Genomic DNA, 25,764 nt, shown 5'->3' on the forward strand with positions numbered 1-25,764 from the left:
GCAGGCAGGGAAGGGTCGACCTGGTTCTGCCAGAGGTTAACGCACGGTCCGGGCGGATCCAGGAAAATTCACCTGATTTTGCTAAAAAGCTGCAAATCCTGTGCGCAGAGGTAAACAGGGTTGGAAAGCGAAATCGGAACTGCAAAATCCAGGCCCTCGCGCAGGAGCACCCCTCTTTCCTTCCCTGCCCGATCCCCTCCTCCGACCCGGGATGAGAGCAGGGCTCGCCGCCCCCAGCAATCGGTTGGTCACTTGGGGGTCAGACTGCGGGACCCCGCCCATATGGCCTCCGGCCCCGCCCCTGACCCCGCCCACATCGATCGGCCCGCCCCCGGCGGGGAGCGAGCCGTCTCCGCCCTCGCCCCCGAGCTGCGAGGCTGTAGGACTGGTGCCGCAGTCGCCGCCTCGGCCACCGCGCAGCTGCCGGTCCACCTCCGCCACCGCTTAGCCGCGCTCGGAGCCCTGCCGAGGAGGCTGCCGCCGCCGCCAGGAGCCCGCAGCCCGTGCCCCGAGCCCGCCGCCACCGCCCTCCGAGGGCGCCCCAGGCCGCGCCATGGTGAAGGTGACGTTCAACTCGGCTCTGGCCCAGAAGGAGGCCAAGAAGGACGAGTCCAAGAGCGGCGAGGAGGCGCTCATCATTCCTCCGGACGCCGTTGCCGTGGACTGCAAGGTCCGAGGGCCGGGGCTCTGGGAAGTGGGCCCGCTGGGGCCCCGGGAGAGCTGCGCGGGGCCAGGGCGGCTGTGCGCCCCGGGACAGCGCGGGGCGCGCGCGGGACGGGGGTCCCGGAGAGGGCCGAGCGCTCCCTTTTCTCGGGTTGCTCTCCGTTCTTGTCCGGCGCAGCTTCTTTGTAAGAAAGTGCGTGTGCAGAAAGCGGTGCCCGGCGCGCGATCGAGGGCTTGGGGGCCTCCAGGGCGGGAGGATTGGAGAACCGGGCCGAGTGCACGGTGCTTGGTGCAGTCGAGGAATGTGCGTGGGTCCGGGCCGGGGTTCGTTCCGCCTGGAGACCAGCGGCGACATGCAAAACGACAAAACAACAACAAGAGTTTGGCACGTCCTCCCAGTATAAATAATGTCCCTAAGATGGCTGACATCATTACAAGCCTAAACCGCAGTTGCTTCCTTACTTTCGTTTCCAGGCTGAACTGCATTGGGACTAAGTCCGGCTCCTGTAAGCCTCTTAATTTTAAAAGCGTTTTTTTTTTTTTTTTCGTTTAACCTTCTCTTTTTCCACGGCCTTTTGGTAGCGGCAGGTGAACTTCGCCTTGGGGTCTGGAGAGGGAGGAAGCGGGCGAGGGGAGAAGGCAAGGTGATGGTCTGCTCAGAATAGGTTCTGGCTGTTCACTTTGTAACTGAAATATTCCCAGTAAAGGTTACTGATAGCTATCTGAATGTTAGTGTAAAACCGACAGTTCACTTTTAAATTATATCAGCAACTTTACGAGAACCCCTTAAGCTAAGTGAAACTAAACAAACTTGTTCTGCGTCTCTTTCAAAATTGTCCTTCATCCCTTTTAAAATTGTCCTCCGTCCCTTCAACAACTTTTCTTTATTTTACAAAATCCCCCCTTTAGCCCTAAGCAAAAATCCGGAGAGGAACTGTTATCGTGCTACAGTAATACTCATTTAGGATGTGATTGTAATTGTCTCAGAAGTTGAATAAACAGGAAAGGTTCACAACCTTTCTACCAGATCTTCTTCAGGCTGCAAAAATTTAATCCTATACAAATTAGTTGTAGAATTATTTATGATCGTAACTTTTTATTTTTTTGTTAGCATTTTTCAAGACCTGCTATAAGTAGGGTAAACTTAGTTTTAACTTTAAAAAACCCAGTAACTTGGGCAGATATAAGGACTGTTTTTTAATATATTACTACTACTGGGAAACGCAGTGTGAAAAATGTTTGAAAATACAGTGTTAATCTGCACGTGCCTGTACTGGGTTTTTGAAAATGTTCTAGTTAAAAACACAAATGTCAGGAGTTGATTTTTAAATGACTGTCTTGCCTTGAAATAGGAAGTGAACAGATTCCCTAAAAGGATTAAGCGTTTTGGTATTGGTATTGTTTGCCTGAATCCATTGCAAAGAGTCAACGTTTTAGAGAAAATGTTTGGAATCCACAGAGGATAATTCCAGCAGCAAATTATTATCAGAGCTCTGTATTTGTCTAACATTCATTGTACCTAAATAAGATTGATATTCAAGAACCCCATCATAACAGACTGAAATACATATATAGAGATTAGGTAGATTTTAATCCTATTACATATCTTTTTAAAAATCCTATGAACAAATACAATTCCTCTCATTAAAAAAGAGAGGAAGAAAGGATCCAATGATGTCACTTCAGATAGCTTTTCCGTGTTCCTGTTGTGAAGGAGATTTGAAAAAATCAGAAATAATTTGCTGGGTAGCTGTAAATCTGATTTTGGCCATTTATTGTCATTTCTGAAACGGTGACTGTGTTTTCAGATTCTCACAATTTCACCATATTCAAATATTGTGGTCATAGCAGCAGTTAAAAAAAAAAAAAAGTAACCATTCCTAGCTCTGTTTTCTCAGATCCCCATATCCAAAGAAAAATACTGGAACTAAGCTGTGAGGGCCTGTCTTCCTTTATAACCACACAGCAGTCATGGATGAACTGGCAGATATAAAATGACTAATACTTTTTCGAGCTGTGAACTCAAAGACCTCTTAAGTGAGTGACAGAATATTGCTGTACATTAGAAGGAGAATCATTATAACTCGTCAGTCACTTAACAGTAAAAGCAAACCTTACTTAGTAACAGGCATTTGCAGACGGTCTCTTAGAGCTGGGACAGTGATTACATAATGTTCTCTGACTCCTTCGGGTGACGGTATCATGACCACTGAGTTTGACTCTCCGAATTTTGCACAGAATCAGCCTTCCTGTGTTTGCCTGGGGCATTTCCTTGCCTGGTTGGTCTAGAGGATCCGGTTTAGCTAGTTATGAGCGAGAACTCCTAAACAAGAATTTTGAGTATCTTTAACTCTCCCAGACCACAGTGTCCTGAAGACCATTGTTTCTCCAGATGTCCCCTTAAGGATCACCTGGTATCACCTGGGATTCTGGTTTAAAAATGCAGATTCTTCAGACCTTCTGCAGTAAAGAATTCTGATCCCTCCAGTCGGCTGGCTTATGTAACTCACATTCCAGTACTTTTACACTGCTCCTGTCTTTGGCCATTTCTTTAGCTCTTTTCTCTGGAAGCTGTTGCATTGTCCTATCTTTTAGATTTGTCTTTTCAGTAGCTATTAATCCCAGCAGCCACATCTGTGGGTTATATTGTCTCAACTAGCTTGCTGTTTATTATTCTTTCTCTACATTTCCCCCTAGGTTTTATGTAATAGAGGTGAATTTGAAATTATGAATGTTTTATGTGAGAGGCAGCAATTCATTCATGAACTTTTGTGTTTTTACTTTGAACTTTGACACATTGTTATATACGTGTAAATATCAAAGAAAATACTTAATGTCCTGAGTCAGAAGTCCCAGTTTTGTCAGTACACAACTGCTTGATCTTGGGTTTAAGGTTTTTTTTTTTTGAAGAGTTCTTTATGTATAAGATGACAGGGTGGGACCAGATGGTCTGTAGAGGACTCTTCCAGTTTTAAAATTCTATGAAAATGGCAAGAATTACATAATTATATTTGGCAGGAGTCGGATTGTTTTAACTGTGAAAAATAATAGTTCCCCTCTCACCCTAACTAGACTGTTCCTTTTTTTCCTCCCCTTGTTCAGCTTGTTACATGCCTTCCTCTTATTAAGTAGCTGTGGGTCACGGAGAAAGGAGATGGCTAGAGGTATTATGTAATAAGCTAAATTTTCATTTTGGGTTACCTCACTGTAGAACAGTAGCTGTCAATAACTCGTGTTGTCATGCCTGATTATGAAATGCCTTTTCCAGTATCAGGCCTTGAAGAAGCTCAAGTTTTCTTCCTAGGTATCCCTGTAAATTGTTTTGCTGATAATGTTGCCCCTTCTCTGCAGTGCATCGTAGTTGTAGACATCCTTAAAAGGAAAAGTGAAATGCTTGTGGAGGGGAAAGAAAGGGCAGGATGGGAAGCCTAAGTGAAGGACTACTAACCCAGTAAGTTCTGAGTCACCCATCACAAAACGGCTATCTCCCTCCTAATTCTTTTCACTTTCTGGCATTTCTCTCTGCATAAAACAGGACTGGTCATTTAGCTTTTTGGTGATGTTGGTGTTCATTTTATTTTTTGTTTGGGGGGGAGGTAGAGGGGAGGAGGAACATAAAATCTGACGCCATATACTGAAATGTTTTGGTCTTTAGAGAAGGGATGGGGAGCTTGCTTCCCTTCAACAAAAGTGCATATCATTACCCCGTTGTATAATTTAGTGTCGGTAAACCATTGACCAGCAAAAACTTTACAGTCGCTGCATTTTAGTTCTTTATGAGGGTATTGATATCTGAAGTGAGGATTTAGTGCTGGGAGATAAATTAATTGCCCCTGTGCATACCAAGTGACCTTGGCAGGATCTCTTGTGTCCACATGCCTCATGGGCAGCTGCTGCTCCAGAGGGTGGAAAAATTGTATGTTGTGCAGCTGAAAACTGCCCCAAGACCCTGCTTGGGGTCTTCCCAGTGTCACCTTAAACATAATCTTCTTCGGACTAGATAGAACCGAATATATTATCCTTGGCAAAATCATCAACCTGTAAGACATTTTGGAATTCATCTCAGCCATATTAGAGATTTAGGTGCATAGAAGTATTACTTTAACCAGAAATATCTCTCGGAACACATGGTACAGGCCTATTTAAATTCACTTAGAATTTAACTTAAAATTTTTCAATGTGTTTTGCTAGAGCTTGATGTAAGGTGGGACATTTTATTTCTTATTTGTTCTTTCATACTCTAACCTAAATACCTGGAATGTCTGTTTAAAAGGCATTTTCTGCTCCCCCCCCCCTCCCCCAAAGGAAAATGCTTTCTGAATTCATGGCACAACTAGAACTTCAGGAACTCTTTCGTTTTGATAAACAGTGTCAGCAGAGGAAGAGCCAGAAAAAAATTTGTCTTTTCAAAATGACATCAGTGAATCCATCCTCTTAAACTTTTTGGTAAACTTGTCACTTTTTATTAGAGCTTCAACTAAAGGAGTTAAGGACTTTGCCATCAAAGGACTTTTTCAGGCCATAGCTGCTGCCTGTTAAAAATAAAGGATTTGACAGTGCTGAATTTCTGAATGTGGTGGTTTTTGTCAAAATGCTGTAGAAAGCAATAACACTGGAGTTATGTTTTCAAGAAGCTTATGTGTAGTTATTTCCTGTCTTTCCTATTTCCTTTGCACAGCTTAATAATGAAAATTTTACAGGGTAGACAACTGAAAGTTGAAAATTAGAAATTTTTTTACAGATACACCCTAAGAATATCACTAAAAATCATTCAGTTGTGATTTTCCCTTTTAATCAGTGTTTATGATACATATACTTAATAGCTTTAAATAATCCTATTTTATGTTACCAACAATTGAGCAAAATTGTAAACAATTGAAGTTTTTTTGAATTCTTGAATTGATCAAAGGGAAAAAAAGAACTTAATAACTTAATGAAGTATTTCTATAATTCTGTCATTTGGGGGAAAATCAAGTAAAATGAACATAAACTTATACAGAAGAATTCTTTAAAAGTGACAAAATTACTCTTGTATTTATGATAGATATTCTAATCTTTCATTTAATTATCAATATTTATTGATAAATGATAATATTAACATTGATAAGTTTCTAGCAGTAATTATATGAGCTAGAGCTAAGATATATTTGTCAAAAGATAAATTAATGTTGAAATTAAATTTGCACAGTTTATAAATCCTAAACATTTTCAATTTAAAAATGTAGGGAGTTTGTTTGCAAAATTCATGCTAAGTGGGTGTGAGGTGTTTAGTACTTTCATATTCTGAAATACTTGCATAAACCTTTTTTGGCATAGTTGAATTTCATATTTTAAAAAAGAAGGTTTAACGAAGTTTTGTATGCTTGGATGTTTTTAACTTTTAACGCCAAAATTAATCTTGGATTGTTTTCTCTGCTTTAACTATGATTATGATGTTTAAAATTTTGTAATATAAAAACCTAAAAGGTAAGTTGCATTATTCAGTCACATACTGCAACATCCAGAAGAAGAATCATCTTTATGCTTGGAAAAATGACTTTTCAAGGTCAGTCCATCTAGGTCTGCAGTTTTTTGGGGGGGTGGGAGGACACTGTGTGGGTTTTGTGGGATCTTGCTTTCCCAACCAGGATTTGAACCCTGGCCATGCAAGAAAGCCTGGAATCCTCACCACTAGGCCACTCGGGAACCTAGGTCTGCATTTCTTAAAATTCATTTTTTTTTCCAACCAGCCTCTCTAGTATCTCATTTCTGCTGTATATACCATGGCAGTTTTTTCATTTTTCATTTTCTAGCTTTCTCTTCAATTTATTTTACCTTGCTTTCATTTTAATGCTAGGAAGAGTTTCCCAATTCCATCAGTTTTAGCTCGAGCAAAAACTAGGCATGTTAAGCAGAGTTGGCAAATTCAATACTCTTGGGCCCAAGTAGATGTTTTAGTGAAGCCAAGCTTTTTTCTTTTTTCATTTTTTTGCATATTAAGCAACTTAGACTATTCTTCATTTTCATTTAAAAAGTGAAGGATCCAATGTTGCTTGATCCTCCAGGTTTTAAAGGCAAGCTGGAATCAGTTTCATTTAAAACTTGATTTTTAAATATTAACAACTAATTCATACAAGAATTTCATGCAGAGACACAGATGACGGACACAGGCCACCGTTTTACAGTCTCCTTTACAGTGGAGAGCAGAACTGGCAGATTATGGCCTACTGCCTGTTTTTGTATAACCCATGAGCTAAGAATGATTTTTTTAAAATACATTTTTAGATGTTTGGGGAGAAATAATCAATTTCTTCCATTTGCCCCAGTTCCCTCACAGTCGAAAAAGGGGTATCGCTTGGGAAGCCACACCGTCTGCTTATTGAGAACTCAGACTATGCAGTTTATACTTGAAGGGTTTAGATTCTGTCTCTACCATCTCCTGCAATACTTTGGGGAAGTTACTACATCTCTCTGTGTCTTCCTCCATCAGCTAACTGGGGAATAAGATAACTTGTAAAAAGTGTATCACAATACCTGGAACAGTGTATGACTCAGTAGATGCTGTTATTACTACTACAGTTTGTTTTTTTTTTTAATGATTCAAACTTTTATTTGGCACCACTGCAAGATTTCTGGAAGTAGACTTCAGGGTGGATGTCCCTGAGTGCTCAGTCATGTCCAGCTCTTTGCGACCCCATGTACTGTAGCCCGCCAGGCTCCTCTGTCTATGGCGTTTTCCAGGCAAGGGTACTGGAGTGGGTTGCCCTTTCCTCCTTCCTCCAGGGGATCGAACCTGAGGCTCCTGTGTCTCCTGCATTGCAGGCGGACTCTTTACCCTCTCAGCCATAGGGGAAGCCAGGTAGAAGAAAATTAATGAAGCAGGGCAGTTACTCATTTTATACTGTTTTTTATAGACTAATACCTCAAATTCAACACTGTTTTCAGATAGTGTTAGAGCCTACTGGCAAAGATTAATATTACTACCTGGATCTGATAACTTGGGCAAGTCCCAGAACCTCCCAAGCCCCAGTTCCCTCACTGGTAAAATAATATAATGGCACTGACCTTAAACAGTGTTCTTGTGGTAGAATTAACAGTCCCTGGTACATAGAAACTCATTAAATGTTAGCACTTTCCCCCAAATCCCCATCTGTTAAAAGTCCCATTTTTACCCCCGTCCTCATTCTTCTGTTGGAATGTTACTTCTTGTGTTACTGTTATTGCTCATCCCTACTTCACATGTCAGTTAAATTGCAGTATTGTTGCATAACACCCTGCTCCCCTGAGATACTCTACCAGAGAGTCATTCCTGCAACATAAAAATCCTTAGCGTTCAGTAGCTATGTCCATTTTTGTATAGAAGTATTTCTTATTACAGAATAGAACGTTATATAATTTTATAAATTTAATTTGGGGTTTAACCAAAGTAATACTTAGTTTTAAAATGCAAATAACTGTCCTGCCCTATCTCTGAAGAACGCACATTTTTTGGGGAACCCACTTTGTACATTAATGGTTCTCAAACTTTTTGGTCTCAGGACCCCTTTGTATTCTTAAGAATTGTTGAGGGTCCCAAGGAGCTTTTGATTTATGTTGGTTATATTTATTAACGGTATTCAAAATTAAAACAATATAGATTTAAAATAATACAAAACCTATAACATGTTAGCAAAAATAACATTTATAAATAAAAATTTCCATATAACCAACAGACTTTAAGAACAGTAAGAGCAATGTCGTTTTAAATTTTTACCCTTTATGGAGTGGCTTAATAGAAGACAGCTGAATTCTCCAGTTAGCTTCTGTGCTGTGTCACACATTCAGCTTCTGGGAAACTCCACTGTACACTGTCCAGAGAATGAGAATTGGGGGGGAGTCTTATTTTTATTACGAAATTAGTTTTGACATTGTGGACCCCCCTCACATTGTGGTGTCTGTCCCTAGAGCGCATTTGGAGAACTTCTAAATACTTGCTATTTCATGGTTTTTGTTTTCATTTTTGTTTTTTGCAATTTTTGTATTACCTACTGGTAATACCTTTCTAAAGGTAGGTATTTACCTTCCTAAATACAAAGTGACTATTTAGCCTTTTTTATTTGTTTATATAGTATATACATAGTCTCTTCTCCTGGTATAGTTATAGTAATGTTTGGTTAAATTGCTGATCCATGCTTTTATTGTAATTGACGTGAAACTTAGATCAGAGTAATGTAGTATAACTTTTTCTACTTCCTTTCTTGTACAAAGCCATTATTTTCCCTGAATTTGATAATTGGCTTCTTGAGTCGAAAGAGGGTTACTTTTCTGTGTATTGTTAGTTCATCCTCAATGTCTCTGACAAACTTTCAGATAACAAACTTTCATATCTACAAACTTATCAGATAATTTACTAAGTTTTCTATTTTTCTTGGTGATATTTCACTTGTCATTCTTCAATCTTTCCACCCAGATGGTTGTACTCTAGGTATGTGGCTGCACAGATGTCCTGAGAGTAATTATTATCCTCGAATTATTCTGCCTTTGCCTCCATCCTCTGTTGGATCTTCAGTTTTATAAATCCAAGAAACAGCATTTAGATGAATTTTTTTTTAAGCCTGTCTGAGAATCTTTATTCTGTCTTTACATTCAATTGATAATTTATCTGGGCATAAAATTCTAGGTTAGCTGTAATTTTCTTTCAGCTTTTAATGGTGTTGCTCTATCTTCTAGTCTGATGCCATTCTGGTTCCTGGTTCTTTGAATATGACCACTTTGGTTTTACTTTTCCTCAGGAAGCTTGAGGTTTTTTTCCCTTACGTTTTCAGCTTTTAAAATTTCTATTGACATACTTTATCTTCTGTCATTTCCATTTTCTGGCTTATGGTTTATTTGTTTATCCCTTTACTATCACTCTGTTGAGCTTTCAGGAGGAAGTAAAGATGACTGTTTAACTGGAAATCAATAACAGGACTTTCAACTCAGCTGTCTTTGTACCTTTAAGACTTACTAGATCGTTTTATTTAACATTGAAAATGGAATTTTAATGATAATAATAGAAAACAATAGGAATAGTAGATAATAATGGGAAACCATGTTCATTTTTATTAGCATCAATTTAAGGTCTGACAGGATAACCTATAGAGAGGCATCTGTTTGTCTCCTTTTTTAATATTCCAAAATTGTCTTTTCATGAGTAATTTTAGACACAACTCCCTCACTGCCAACTTCATGATTTTTGCTTTGTGGCTTTATTTCTGTAACTTTACTGGCTTCATTTTTGTAATAACATCTTGCCTTTTTCATCTCTGAAATGTTTATATCCTAGTGAGCCTGAGTTATTTTCCTTCATTGTTCTTCCTTCATGTGCATATGCTTTAAATACTTTTTCTTACTATCCTTTGTGAATTTGATGAGTAATAGAGAAAAATTCTGTTAACTTCGTCAGCACGTTAATGACAACAACACTACTGTTGTAACGGTTAACACGTGGTGCTTCCTGTGAGTGTGACTCAATTGAGTAAACCTCTTATGATAGGGGAAAGCTGGAGAAACTCCGGTCATTTCTGGTTGGATATTTATCTGTAAAATGACGTATTGGACTAAAGGACCTCTCATGGCTCTTGTAGAGAGGATCGTTTCTTTCTAAGAAGTATACTGATCACACAGTCAGAGGCCACTGTTGCATGACCAGACCTTATACTAAGAAGTTAAAATTTACTGAATGCCCAACCTTCAAAAAACCCCTAGTGTAACTCAGAGAGACCGACCAACTATGTAAACCAAATTAATCACAACCTACTTAAATATCTGTATCTGTTTTCACGAGAAAACAACCCTCCTGGATCCAAGAGTGAGGCGAGTAGGGGGATAAGGGAGCGAAATCACATGACTGCTGGCTGATTACTGTACGTGTGTTTGGTGCTAGGCGTAGGTGCAAAGCACGTTTTACAGTGTATTCACTATATAGATACAAATATCTGTGACCTCAGGACTGGAATTATTTTCTTCTAATAGTCATTTTGTATAACTTCTGAATTTCTGAACTTGGATGGAAGATATAGCTTTCCACCTTTGAATTATTTTATGCTTTTAAAAGACTATACGTGGAATTTTCTTGTCAAAAATTCTGCATTTTAGATGGAATGACTCATATTTGAATACAAATGTATAATTATCTTGTTGAATGACATTAAAATCAAAGATGTATACAAAAATGAGTCCAGAACAGGTTTCCTTTCCCCCTCCTCTAATCTTGACACGTAATTCTATGATGAATTATAGAGTAGAGCATTCCTATCATATTTGAAAATCTTTGGAAGGTGGTTGATACTCTCATTAAGAACAGTATGAACTCATGATTCAACCAGTAGCAGAAGAAATCTGTCTTGACCAATTTGTCTATCCCTAGTAAAGACTGTTACTAACAGTAAATGTCATTTGTATATAATAGTGTTGTTTACAAACATCTGTCTGTTACTGCTAGTCTAGGTTTTTCTTTTGACTACCCACTACCTTTATATCTCACTAATACGAATTTGAAAACCTGATGAAATATTACACTTCTCTTCAGTGTAAATGGAATAAATGCTGTATAGAAATGGTCATCTTTTAAAATAAGTAGAAAAAAGAATAGAAGATTTTAAGGTATTCATATATTAATATTCTGCTATGTACCAGGTACTCTGCTTGCTCCTAATCATGTAAAAAGTGATCAAGTGACAATCCATCACTAAAAGCATTTACAGCCTGATCTTTTTCTTTTTTATAGCTCTGGCCTATTTTTTTGTTTAACCTCAGCCTGTGCTAATTTTACATATGCCAATAATTTGGTTCAGATTTTCGTATTTCTCACGTAGTTAAATTGTTATGCAGTGGATTTAAATTGTTAATTTTTTAATTCCTGTTTTGCTCTTTGTGTCACAGGATTTGTTAATAAATAAAGGACATTAAAGAGAAATTGGTTTTGTAGACATTATAATTTTAGATTAGTTTCTGTTTTGAAAAATCTCTCCCTACTCAAGTGTAAAATAATGCAATAACCTTATTATCCATATAATGCCAATCACTTGGAAAGCTGCTCCCTTTTTGCATCTCGTACATAAGATTTCTCATGTGGACTTTCTCACATGGTTGAGATAGTAGCAGTCTTGCTTACTTGAAAAATCAAATGAGGAGATAAAATTCAGTTTTACTTATTTAAATAAGCAACAGAAACTGCAAACAGATGTTTGGTGGCTTTATAGATTTTTTAGCTTCTTAGCCGTAGATTTTTGTGTTTTACATATAGTGGAATATAGTTGGTAACCAGTTAATGCTGTTAATGGTGAACAGGTTGCTGGATCATGTCTTTTTGATGCTTCCATGAGGGGAAAGAAAGCTAATGTAGAAGCCAGGTGACTTTAGAACAAGTGCTAGTGGCAAATGAATGACACTCCTGTTCCACATGATAGGAATCAGATGGAGCAATTGCCTGTGTTACTTCAGTGGTTTGAAGGGTCTAGTTAGGAAATTATTTTGGAAATATTTAAAAATAGATCTTCAGTGATGACCCAGGTTTTTATTTTTAATTCTTATTGGAATAGGAAGTCACTTTCTTTTCCTCTCTAGTAATGTCTTTTTCAGTTGGCTTTTTCAGTACTTTGCTGTTCAGTTCTGTCGCTCAGTTGTGTCCGACTCTTGGCGACCCCATGGACTGCAGCACACCAGGCTTCTCTGTCCATCACCAACTCCTGGAGCTTGTTCAAACTCATGTCCATCGAGTCAGTGATGCCATACAACCATCTCATCCTCTGCCATCCCCTTCTCCTGCTGCCTTCAATCTTTCATTTATGGGGTCTTAGGAAAAAATCCTCTCCTTGCTCCTCATAAGCTGGGAAAGGAGAGGAATTCAGATTTATTGGAGTATTAGTTACATACTGAAAATTTCAGCCCGTCGAGCTTTATACAGTTCTGTTAATTTTGACCAAGATATGCAGTTGTGTGATCATATCACTTTGTAGTCTGTTCCAGTTTTCTGTTTCTATAATTTACCTTTTCCAGAACCTCATACTGATGGTATTATACCGGGAGTGGCTGTCCTTCATTCTCATTGTTCCTGTCCTGAGAACTGGGCGTCATCTTGAACATCTTTGATGCCCACAGTTCTTGGACCATAGCTTTCTCTGAGCTTATCCAATACCCGGCTCGTCTCTGTCACCATTTTTGCTTATGCCATTCATGCTTGGATTTATTCTTTGCCAAAGAATACCTGTTCTGTCATTTAAAGGATTAAGATGCTTTATTCACCATATTAATCTAGCCTCTACAACCCAGAACTCTAAATCCTTTTATGTGGAGAAGTGGTTTAAAATTAGATACTCAGAAGGAATCATACATACCTAGTCATAGGTATGGAAGTGAAGATTGAAGTTCAAAACTAAGTGACTATGGAAAAGAACTTAGTATGTTTGGTCTTGACTATGCCAAAGCCTTTGACTGTGTGGATCACAATAAACTGTGGAAAATTCTGAACGAGATGGGAATACCACACCACCTGACCTGCCTCTTGAGAAATCTGTCTGCAGGTCAGGAAGCAACAGTTAGAACTGGACATGGAACAACAGACTGGTTCCAAATAGGAAAAGGAGTACGTCAAGGCTGTATATTGTCACCCTGTTTATTTAACTTCTATGCAGAGTACATCATGAGAAACGCTGGGCTGGAAGAAGCAGAAGCTGGAATCAGGATTGCCGGGAGAAATATCAATAACCTCAGATATGCAGATGACACCACCCTTATGCAGAAAGCGAAGAGGAACTAAAAAGCCTCTTGATGAAAGTGAAAGTGGAGAGTGAAAAAGTTGGCTAAAGCTCAACACTCAGAAAACGAAGATCATGGCATCTGGTCCCATCACTTCATGGGAAATAGATGGGGAAACAGTGGAAACAGTGTCAGACTTTTCTGGTCTCCAAAATCACTGCAGATGGTGACTGCAGCCATAAAATTAAAAGACGCTTACTCCTTGGAAGGAAAGTTATGACCAACCTAGATAGCATATTCAAAAGTAGAGACATTACTTTGCCAACAAAGGTCCATCTAGTCAAGGCTGTGGTTTTTCCAGTGGTCGTGTATGGATGTTAGAGTTGGACTGTGAAGAAAGCTGAGCACCAAAGAATTGATGGTTTTGAACTGTGGTGTTGGAGAAGACTCTTGAGAGTCCCTTGGACTGCAAGGAGATCCAACCAGTCCATTCTGAAGGAGATCAGCCCTGGAATATCTTTGGAAGGAATGATGCTAAAGCTGAAACTCCAGTACTTTGGCCACCTCATGCGAAGAGTTGACTCATTGGAAAAGACTCTGATGCTGGGAGGGATTGGGGGCAGGAGGAGAAGGGGATGACAGAGGATGAGATGGCTGGATGGCATCACTGACTCGATGGACATGAGTCTGAGTGAACTCCGGGAGTTGGTGATGGACAGGGAGGCCTGGCGTGCTGCGATTCATGGGGTCACAAAGAGTCGGACACGACTGAGCGACTGAACTGAGGAAGAAAAATGATGAAGGAGGAGTTGAGAAAAGTAGAACATAGATGAGAAGTTTATTTATGAAAATTTGAATTACTAGATTTTTTAAAATGTTGGCAGCTAATTCTATATTTTGTAAAAAAGTGTACAGGCTAAACAGCACACCCCCGGGCAGCCAGACTGTGCATCCCCATGTTTATCCACATTACTGAATGTGTTTTAAAAAGTACATATTTTGAAATAAACTAAATCTACTTCTGATGCTATTCTGAGTTGAATAAATTGTATTTTTTTCCCCTGAATGTCAGTATTTATATTAAAGTGTTTTTACACCATCACGTTCTTTTTCTTTTTTGTAATATGATTTTTTAACTCTGAGAGATAGTTTCCTCTTTGGTAATTCTGGTTCTTACAGCATTGTTGTTGCATTTGCTCTAATAATGCAAAGTAATATTTCTGGGAGCTTTGAAAAAATGTCTCCTCATTCATTCTGCAAAGAAGGCTCATGAAGTGAGTTGTTAGTATGGAACAGAATAAAAATTATATGAAAACCCTTGCATCTTGTCTGAGATCAGTTTATAATTGAAGCACATTTACTAAAGCCTCTTAGGGAACTCATTGAGGTGACCTAATTCTTAACTAATTGAAGTACCAGAACTGAATTTATCCTTCATTTTGCTGAAGATATAACTGGTTAAATAATTTGACTTTATAATACGGTGATAAGATTCATTTGAACCAGATTAGTAGTGTCAGAGTGCTAATGCGTTTGAAGCAGTTTCTTTCTGTTCCTACTGTGGAGGGTGACGAGGGTGATTCTGGGCCAGCGTGTGCTTCAGCATCTTCATTTATAAACTGGGATAAAACTTGAGGTTTTAGGAAGATTAATGAGATGATAATTGTATAGCACCTGTGGGAGTTCTTTTACCTTATCAGCATAATTTAAGGTGCACCAGTTTTATTGCAGTACCAGGGGAGGAAATGTCTGTTACTTATTTAAATTAGGCCAAGTGAAGTTACAGATCTCAGTGAAGATGTTCTTGTTCATGAGTGGTTTTCCTTTTTCTTACTGTTGTGGTTAATTATGAAATAATCCAAACATACCAGAAAAAAAAGAAGAGTTTAGAGTACCATTTATGTTTTTTTAAATGTTTTTTAAGTGTTGAGTATGTGGTGTCATTTTTTAATCCAAGTTGACTTTTTTGGGTTCAGAATTCTGTTTCTAAGATTAATCTCAAAGTCAGCAGTGCTAGTTGGCTTCATTTAGACTTTAATTGTATGAACCTGTAATACTTTATTTTTTACTTGATGGACATTTATTTCCAGTTTTTTTCTTAATGACCATTCTGCAGTTATCATTATTGAGCCTCTTTCTGTGTGCAAAAGTGTTTAGGGTTATAGTGCTAGGAATGGAATTACTGGCTTGTAAGATATATACATACCTTTAATTGTATTAGATCCTGCCAGATTGTCATTCAAAGCATTTGTACCAGCTCCTGTCTTTGTGTGAAAGTTCTCAATTCCCATTATTCCACACTTCTCCAGCACTGGTGTCGTTAGACTTTCTTTTATTGCCGACAGTATAGGAACTCAGTTGATATTTTTTTCTCTCACTCCCCATATTGAAATAAACTTTACAGGCAGTAGGACTTCCTTGGTGAACTAGTGAGTCTACCGGCCAGTGTGGTGGACACAGATTCAATCCCTGGTCTGGGAAGATTGCTTATGCCAAGGGGCAGCTAAGGCTGTGCACCTCAACTGCTAAGCCTGTGCACCCTAGAGCCCATGCTCTGCAACAGGAGAAGCCACTGCAGCGAGAAGCCCGTCCCCCAAAAGTAGAGAAAACCCACGCACAGCAACGAAGACCCAGAGCAGCCAAAAAGAAAAAGAAACAACTTTACAGACAGTAAAATGCACTTGTTTTATGTATATGACTTGATTGAAATTATGGTCATTGTATAGAGTCATATATCCACCACCACTCATGATATGAAACATTTCCATCACCCTAAAAAATTTCCCCAGGGCTCTTCTATCTTCCTTTCACCCTGACAGCCACTAAGCTGCTTTCTGTCATTGTAGTTTTTCCTTTTCATAGCTAGTCTTTTGTGTTGGAATTTTTTCACACTAATGTTTTTGAGATTCAGTGTGATTAAACCACACTTTATTTATCCATGTGTCAGTTAGTGGATAGTTCTGTTGTTTCTGCTTTGGGGCTATTATGAATAGTGATGCTCTGACTATTTATGTATAAATCTTTGACCTGTTGATTTTTAATTACTGATCTAAAGCAATTTTGCTGAACTCTAATTAGTTTGAATAATGTGGCTGTCTCAGGTTTTCTGCAGAGACAGTTATATCACTTAATGTAATGACAGCTTTGTATTCTTTTTCCTAATCTTCTTTTCTGTCCACGTTCTGTCATTTTTGTGCTACGAAGGATCTCTAGTACAGCGTTGGAACAAAAAGAATCATTTCTAGTGAGCGTCCTCATATTCCTGACTTGAAAGGTTATGGTTTAACTCTGAAGCTTAACTGTTACATACGAGGTTTGGGACAGATTTTTGATCATTAACCTTTTTCATGTTAATGAATTTCAACTGTTCTAGTTTGAAAAGATTTTATTATGAATGGGAGTGAGAGTTTATCAAATGCATTTCCTACGTATTTTGAGATGGTCATGGGGCTTTTCTTTAATCTTATATGTGGCTTTTTTTTCCCTCTGAGCTTACTCTTTCAAGTTTTAAAATTTAGTTATTTAAAATACATTTTTAAGTCACTTAGGTTAAAAACTCTTCTATCTTGAGTATATTTTCATCGCTTCTCCATGACTAAGACTGTAATAAAGGAACATCATTTAACTGTCATGCATACTGTTAATTTTAACTGTAAATTGCTTAAGGTCTCAGCCATGTCTTAATCACATTTGAATTTCCCACAGGACGTAGCACAGCACGTTGCAAATAACAGGCCCTTAATGTTGAGCTGGGCTAAGTACTTAGGGCTACTGCTGCTGCTACTGCTAAGTCGCTTCAGTCGTGTCCGACTCTGTGCGACCCCATAGACGGCAGCCCACCAGGCTCCGCCGTCCCTGGGATTCTCCAGGCAAGAACACTGGAGTGGGTTGCCATTGCCTTCTCCCACTTAGGGCTACTATTCTTCGCTAAAGAGCCACAGTCTCTTGTGGGTTAATAAATTCTTATGTTGCCCCCACCTTTCATTACCATGCTGGCTGTGGATGTAACTTTGGGGGTCATTAAAAAATAACCAAGTTTTAAAGCTTTTAAATTTTATCCACTCATCAATTACTTACTGAGTGCCAACTAAATGCCAAGGTTGGGTTGGTGCTACCATACTAACCTTACAGGAATTTAGAGAAAACAAGAGATTAGTTAGACTTTGAAGACCTGGTACCTCTTTTAAGAAATAAATGATTGTAGAAGTTAGATTCTTTGGGGAAATTTAAATTTTTATTGCCGTAGTCCTGAAATGTGATTTTTGAATGAACAAGAGATAGCATGTTGCATAAAGTACCTTTGTGAGCTGCCCCAGTAACTTGTCCATTCTCATCTCTGCATCAGTTGCCACCACGTTGGGCACTCTAGCCATACCCCAGGTGGCTCTGGAGAAGTAGCGCGTTCTGGTTATTCATTCTTTGCCCTACATATGATGCCCTTTAACTCCACCTTCTGCGTTAATGAGTATTTGTCCTTCATTCCACTCCAGTATTTTCTCCCCTGAGAAGTCTTTCCCAAATCAGTCCTCCTGTGTTCTCTACCTTCTCCTATTAGAGCTTGTATCATATTTATGTTCTTTTTTGTAGATTGATTTTCCAGGCTGACCTGAATGCTCTCTTTCTTGGCCGTGGCTATATACCCATAGCACTTGGCCCATAGTGGACATTTATAATTTAGTCTTGAAAATATTGCTTGTTGACTCGTTAGAAATGATAGAGCAAAAGGCCTGGAAACTTGTCATCAGATTAACAGTTGGGACTGCATATTCCTGTACGAGGGTCTGCGCATGCTCTCTGGCTGCTCCTTGAAGTGCTGCTACTGAAGAGGGCCTGCCAAAACAGGGGGCTGTTACACACACATCTGACGGTCTCAGCAGCTGATACCAAATATGTAGAATTCACTGTTGTCCATCTGTCATTTGCATCTCCCCACCCTGCCTCCACCCTAAAATTAATTATCCTTGGAACTGTTTCCTGTCTTCTTAGATATTGGTGTCAGACAAGGGCTCAAGCAAAACACTGTATGTTCTTTGGTATTCGGGTTTCATAATGCCTGATGACTCCATGGAATTCTGTTCACAGATGGGATGTCTTACCTGACCTGATATATTCCTTAGGTGTATTCTCTGGTACACACTACTTCTTGCAATGCACTTGTCGTCCTCTCTAAGTATACATACAGTCTGTTGACAGGTACACCTACCACAGCAAAGTGTGATGATCTCACAGCATCTGAGTTAATCCCTAGAATTAGAGACATTTTTTCTACAGTGTTTAAACTTCAACCAACCCAGGTGCCTTAAAATTGTCCTTGGTTGGCTGGGTTACATGGGCTTGGGCTTTTCCCGAGTGATAGCAAGTTAAGATTCCTCATCTTAGAATTGAAAACGTAGCTTTAGCTTTCATTCTTTCCTCTCTGAGCTCTTGCTTCAACTATATCCAGTGTTGTTTTTTTTGTTGTGTTGTTGTGTTTTGGCTGTGCCACGTGACTTGCAGGATCCCTGTTCCCCAACCAGGGATTGATCCCGGACCAAGGCATTGAAAGTTCGGAGTCACAATCACTGGACCACCAGAGAATTCCCTCCAGCATCGTTCATACAGTTTTCATTCCTAACTTATAAGTTATATCCTATTTATCTATGTAATTGTGGGGTCAAGTCTACTTTGTCCTTTAACCCGTCCAATAGTGAGTTTTCCAAGTAAAGGTCAGAGTTATGTACAGTACTTGAGAGGCTGCACACACATCCTACTTACTAGGTCATCTTTTATTATGTTGGTTCCAAGTCCATTGGAGCCTCTCTTTTGCTGTCTGTACTGTTTTTTGAGCCACTTGTTATATAACACCAGCAGCTAATCTCATTTTTTTGTTAGCTCTTTGCACATAAACCTGGGTACAGATAAGTTAGCTGCAACTTTGACGTGGCAGGGTGGAAGGACTGAGTTAGAAGGCAAGTGTATCTAAGGACTGTTCATATTCTGATCCTTGGTGATGTGATGTTTCAGGGCTAAATTACCTCCTTGAATGGGTCGGAATCAGAATTCTAACAATTGCATACTAGTTGTATGTCTCTTAATCATTAAGTTTTTCCTACTGAGTCTTTCCTCAATTTTCTACTGCTTCTATCTTTAAAGTGAAAAACTTTGTTAAACTGGGATTCTTTAGGGTAGAGCAATGCATTAATGGAATTATTTCTGAATATATTTGTCCTACTTCTTTGAGATTCGGATTATTTAAAGAATCTGTTTAATATTATTTGGTCTGTCCCAGTTTTCCTGTTAATTTTTCTTGTGTTTGGTTAGGAATGGCTTTGTACCTAGTGTGAAATATTAACTACCTGCAGCAGGCTGACATATAATTTTACGAATAACCTCACATACTCTGAAGTTGTAATACACAAGACGTGCATGCGTGCTCGGTCACGTATGACTCTTTGTGGCCCCATGGACTATAGCCTGCCAGGCTCCTCTGTCCATGACGTTTTCCAGGCAAGGATACTGGAGTGGGTTGCCATCTCCTTCTCCAGGGGACCTTCTCGACCCAAGGACCTACCTGAATCTCCTGCATTGGCAGGCAGATTCTTTACCACTGAGCCATAGGAGAAGCCCGATACACATGACTCAGCACCATAATTTTGCATGACAAAGTTGTAGCCTTTTCTGAATTTTTAAATATTAGAAGATATTTTAACCACAAAAATTATGCACAGAAAGTAGAAATTGTTGAGTATGTTACTGATTGCTCTAGAGGTATGGGTGGCAGGTGGGATGCTGAACGTCAGAAGAAAACTCTCCCAAGGGCCTGGTGTCTCAGCTCAGGAGGCATCATGCTGGGGCCCGGTGCCACCACTGAATCATTCCTGGTGAATTGTGAGTAGTGATCAGACTTCTTTGGTCTTTTGTATTTTTGTTTACAAAGTGTTAATTCTTAAGGTTTCTTTCAGGCCTGACATTTCTGTGGTTCTGACTGGAGATAAGATACTGACCCTCAGTCTTTCACGTTTCAGGACCCAGATGAAGTGGTTCCGGTTGGCCAAAGAAGAGCTTGGTGTTGGTGCATGTGCTTTGGACTGGCGTTTATGCTCGCAGGTGTCATTCTGGGGGGAGCGTACCTGTACAAATACTTTGCATTTCAAGTAAGTGGGAGAATGCTAAGGACACTTCTGCCTTTCCGTCACCTGTACTAGAAGATTGGCCCAAACTTACTCTAAGCCTGTGCTTTTTGTCCGTGGCCTTTTAGCCAGAGTGGTGGTTCTGTTTTTGGTTATGTTCAAAAATTCCCTGAGCATAAGTTCGCTGAACCTAGTAGACAGTCATTAAAAGCAGAATAACATTGTTTTGAAATGCTGCTGACTGAAAGATATAGATTGCTGGATGATTTTTCAAAACTGACTAACCCTCAGTTTTCCTACCATAATTAATAGCTAAGTTATAGGATTTTTCAGTTGCCAATTGAATAAATATACCCGCCTCAGATGTCATGTTGATAAACTATAGTTTATTGCATCGACATTTTGGGCTTCCCCACAGTAGCTTTTTTGCTTCTGGGCCCAGAGTACACTTGTTGCATTTCTCTCTGCCTCTTTCTCAGCCATTGGGTTATTGTAAGAATTGGGACTTTGGCAATAATGCTGATGTAATTTAGGATGAAAGTTGTTTGTAATTTATTATAGAATAGGAATCCCAGTGGATTGAGACATAGTTTTTTTTCTTCTGATTACAATTATTAAGATTGATGATTTCTCTTTTGTGACTTATTTCTCTGGATTAAATCCAGTAGGTTTATTTCATTTAGTATACCAGAATTTGGAGAAACTGTTGACAAATAGATTTTATTAAAATAATGAAACATTCTATAGTGCATGTATAAGTTTTGTGCTCATTTTCTGTATGTTTGAGATAATAGCATGGTGATAGACATTAGTGAAATACAAGTCATCTTTCTTAATGTAGTTTTTTATAAGAAATGTATTTTCGACATAAAAAGTCATTGCACTTCCACTGTCAAGAGATATTTGTTGATCTATCTTTTTGTTATGTAGTCATAATCTTTATTATATATGCCTAATTAAAAAAATCTTTATAATGATTTGCTGTAATCTGATATTTTCCATTTAATTGTGGTATATTTTAAGGAAAAATGAGAGCTACCTGTATGCCTGTAGAAGTGACAGAAAAACCATCCCTTTTTTGGCTAATAAGAGAAAAATCATGTAATCAGTGAATCACAGCAAAATTAAAAGTATATTCTTTAAGAAAAATATTCCTGGTTTCTGAATATATTCCTTTTATAAAATTAAGGTCTGCAGGTAGAAAGAGGCGTGTGTTTCTTAAAATTTACTTGTCACCAGATGGATAATTGCTTTTATAGTCTATTTTTAATCAAATACAAAAAGTAAAGGAGAAATCAACTGCTTTTTTCCTTCTGAAACTGGTTTTTGTTTTTTTTTTTACAATACTTCAACACCTGATCTTAAAGAATGTGTTCACTTTGTAATTAAACTGTCTGACTTGTCATCTAAAAGTAGGAGTTTGCAAGCAAAATGCTATTTAGATAAAGGTGGCAGCTTAAGTAATACTTAACATTTAAAAACCTGTCTCCCACTGCATTGCTGAAATAGTGTTTAAACTCTCTATAGCCAGATGACGTCTACTACTGTGGAATAAAGTACATCAAAGATGATGTCGTCTTAAATGAGCCTTCTGCAGACGCCCCAGCCTCTCGCTACCAGACCATTGAGGAAAATATCAAGATCTTTGAGGAAGACGAGGTTGAATTCATCAGCGTGCCTGTCCCAGAGTTTGCAGATAGTGACCCTGCCAATATCGTTCATGACTTCAACAAGGTGAGCCAGGTGCCCTGAACTGTAAAAAGAATGCAGGTCCCTTGATGGATGCTTTTGTAGTTTTAATCTTAATATTGGCTAATTTATTCTATTTACGGTTTACTGTTTGAAAAGAAAGTTTTTAAAAAGGCCTTGGGTTTTTTCTGCCCTACAAGAAAAACTCCAACATTTGATGGGCTCTTTGTCTGAGGCCAACCCTCAGGGAACCTACTTTTTCTTCCCCTTTCCTTGTCTGTCTTAATGCACACCAGATGCTGTTCCTTCTCTGCTGTTAAATTGCTTTTAGAAATCTAAATATTTACATGTTTTGGTTTAACTCATTTTAATCCTTAGAACCATCCTGTTGAGTTAGTCTTTCTCAATCATGGTTTCTCATTTGAACCACAAGAACAGAGTCATTTAATTGACTTATTTCAGTCAGTTTCATCCAGTTCTCTGGTGGATGGTAGTAACTAGCCAATAGTTTCTAGATGCATCAGAGAGAAGTTAATTTTTATATACAATAGATGGATGCCTTGGAGGGCATGATGGTTTGTAAGTGCAGGGACTAAGTCTCTTAATCAGATGATAGGGTATTGGAGTTAGTTTTAATAGTTTGTTATTACCTGATCAGTATGTAAATACTGACTAGTAGCAGAATTTCCTCTCCCCTTACTACTTCCATTCCTATCCTACCAAATTCTTGATTTGTTGAAATGCAAGTGATTGACACATTGTAAAGCCAACCCATTTTAATGGTACAAACTGTTTTTAAAAATCCAGTTGCTGCCTGTTTGTATATTTGTAATATTTATACATCAATCTAACAAAAATATCATCTTTTTCTTCCCAGAAACTTACCGCCTATTTGGATCTTAACCTGGATAAGTGCTATGTGATTCCTCTGAACACCTCCATTGTCATGCCACCCAAGAACCTATTGGAGCTACTTATTAACATAAAGGTATAAAACTTTCAGATACTTCTTCTTATTGATGCTGTTATAGGATCTTGGAATTCCTTATTGAGAAATTAGCCCTATAGGAGCCTATCTTAATGACAGTATAGCTAATAACCATCTTATGACAAGTAACTGAGACTGGTGGTTTGGGGTTTTTTTCCCTTGTCTCTTTTAATATTTTATTTATTGAAATTAAAATGTGATTTCTTAAATTACATCATAGGGCCAGAGAATAAATAGTAGGCTTTAAAGAAATAAGGTCAGTGTTGCAGCTATCCAATTTTGATACCATAGACAATATGTAAACAGATGGGCACAACTATACGCCAATAAAACTTTTAAAAAGTTATTGATTTATGTATTTTTGGCTGCACTTGGGTCTTTGTTGCAGTGTGCAGGCTCTCTCTTGTTGCAGAGCATGGGCTCTGGGGGGCTTCAGTAGTTATGGCTCTTGGGCCTCGTTTTCCTATGGCATATGGAATCTTCCCAGAGCAGGGATCAAACTGTGTCCCCTGCATTGGCAGGCAGATTCTTAACCACTGGCTCATCGGAGAAGTCCCCAGTTAAACTGTATAGAAACAGATGGTGGATAATAGTTTGCCAATCTCTGTTTTGTATTACAATCTCTAAAAATTTTGTTTTCCTTGTCTGTTCAATGTATGTTTTGAGATATCCATGTAATGTAATTCTTTTCCAAATGTAGGCTGGGACCTACTTGCCTCAGTCATATCTGATTCATGAACACATGGTCATCACTGATCGCATTGAAAACATTGATCACCTGGGTTTCTATATTTATCGACTGTGCCATGATAAGGAAACTTATAAACTGCAACGCAGAGAAACCATTAAAGGTAATACTTTTGAATGTTAGAGTGTTGGCAGAAAAGTTTGTTTCACTTCATTGTGTTAAGTTAGATTTAGTTGTAAGCTTGTCATTGTTACCAATACATTGGCCATGAGTAAGAAATAAAACTATATTGTACACTGTATATTTCTAGATTGCTGAAGAATCATCTTAATTCTAAATCTCGTCTTTTCAGATGTAGAGCATAGGTGAATGTGAAATTCATTTCCTAGATGTGCTATTAGTTCACTTTCCATATGGTCCCCCTGTCTGCCTTTCCACCCTCCCACTTTGGTTCAGCCACACTATGCAAGCTCTGCTTACCCAAAGAGTCTCTAAAGTAGCTCTCAGGTGTGCACTCAGGTTCTAAGCAGAGTGTGCCTTTTGGATCACATTGAAGATAACCAGTCAGGTGGTTTAGAAAGGAACTGGACTGAAGAATTAAAAGCATTGACACAACTACGGTAGCTTTGCCAAATCGCTTAACCTTTGTTTTCTCATGTGATGATGTTATCTCCTCATTTCTTTTCAAGATCATTCAAAAAATACAATGAAAGTACAGGTGACGGAGCTTTAGAAAGTAAGACATGCCACGCAGATACACTATGATGTGATTTCTTTGAAATTGTGGCACCTGGTTAAATGCATTCCTGGCTTTTTGTTGGCACTTTTGATGATTCTGATCTGCTGTTTGATGATACTTTGATGATGAGTTACCTGAAACCTGAGGCTTGACGTCTTACATTGTGAAATGAACTTCATGGTTCATAATTTTTTTAAAGCCATAATTTTACGTATAATAAAATTCACCCTTTTTTAGTGTGTAGTTCTGAATTTCAACAGGTCACCACCATATCAAGATATAGAATGTTTCTGTTACCTTCAAGGTCACAAATTTGTATGTATGGCATTGTTACTGTTATCAACCTCTGTAAAGATACTTAGTTTAGAAAAGAGCAGAAATTATTTTCTGCCATATTAAATCAAACTACAGAAGTTAATGGACTACAGATAGAGTAAAATATTTGTATATGTCTGAATAATAGTTGTGAAGATTAATACGAATATTTATTACCAAAGAACCAGAAATTTTAAAAACTTTTCTTTTCAAACAGGTATTCAGAAACGTTCAGCTGATGTCTGTGTTACGATTCGGCATTTTGAGAACAGATTTGCCGTGGAAACTTTAATTTGCCCTTGAACAGTCAAGAAAAACATAATGGAGAGAAATTTAATACCACAGCATAACCCCACCCTTTGTATTTTGTGCAGTGATTATTTTTTAAAAAATCTTCTTTCATGTAAGTAGCACATAGGGCTTCACGATTTTTTCATCTCATTAACTCAATTAAAACCATTATCTTTAAAAATCTTTTTTTCTTTCCAAGTGTGGTGTCTTTTCTCTTGAATTAGTTATATGAAGTCATAGGTAATAGTACACTTCATCATAGAGCTTAGGTATTAGGAAATGTTTAAATTTCATTAATCCATGTATCCAGATTTTTTTGTTTTAATTATGCATTTTCAAGAAGAGAGGTTCTCTAATAATCACATACATGCATACGTAAAAATGGACCACGGGGACTTACTTGTAGCTGTTGCCCTGCTACTTAGTTTGTTAGAGCATTTTAGCACACATTTTAATTTTCTCCTCTAATTAAAATGTGTAATATTTTCAGTGTCATATTTAACTACTTAGAATATGATTTCCACCTTGATGTTTTAATATTCTAGGCATCTGGTGTAATGATATTTTAGAAACTGTTTGGAATTTA

General features: G+C 38.4%; 1 protein-coding gene across 1 annotated transcript; it reads left to right on the plus strand.

Annotated features, from left to right (window-relative positions):
• Positions 1 to 314: 314 nt before the first annotated feature.
• ITM2B (integral membrane protein 2B) lies at positions 315 to 25,361 on the plus strand. Its single transcript, XM_061434601.1, has 6 exons — positions 315 to 670; positions 20,364 to 20,492; positions 21,996 to 22,202; positions 23,035 to 23,145; positions 23,846 to 23,996; positions 25,105 to 25,361. The coding sequence occupies exons 1-6, from the start codon at positions 554 to 556 to the stop codon at positions 25,188 to 25,190; spliced, it is 801 nt and encodes a 266-aa protein (XP_061290585.1). The 5' UTR covers positions 315 to 553; the 3' UTR covers positions 25,191 to 25,361.
• The last annotated feature ends 403 nt before the right edge of the window (positions 25,362 to 25,764 follow it).

This window comes from Bos javanicus, chromosome 12, assembly GCF_032452875.1.
Source record: "Bos javanicus breed banteng chromosome 12, ARS-OSU_banteng_1.0, whole genome shotgun sequence".
Lineage (NCBI taxonomy): Eukaryota > Metazoa > Chordata > Mammalia > Artiodactyla > Bovidae > Bos > Bos javanicus.

Bases quoted from the DNA above. Each gene is read 5' to 3' on its own strand.
- ITM2B (XM_061434601.1), top strand. From the start codon at position 554: ATGGTGAAGGTGACGTTCAACTCGGCTCTGGCCCAGAAGGAGGCCAAG. The intron at 671-20,363 runs GTCCGAGGGCCG...TTCACGTTTCAG, and splicing joins CCGTTGCCGTGGACTGCAAG to GACCCAGATGAAGTGGTTCC. The intron at 22,203-23,034 runs GTGAGCCAGGTG...TTTTCTTCCCAG, and splicing joins TCGTTCATGACTTCAACAAG to AAACTTACCGCCTATTTGGA.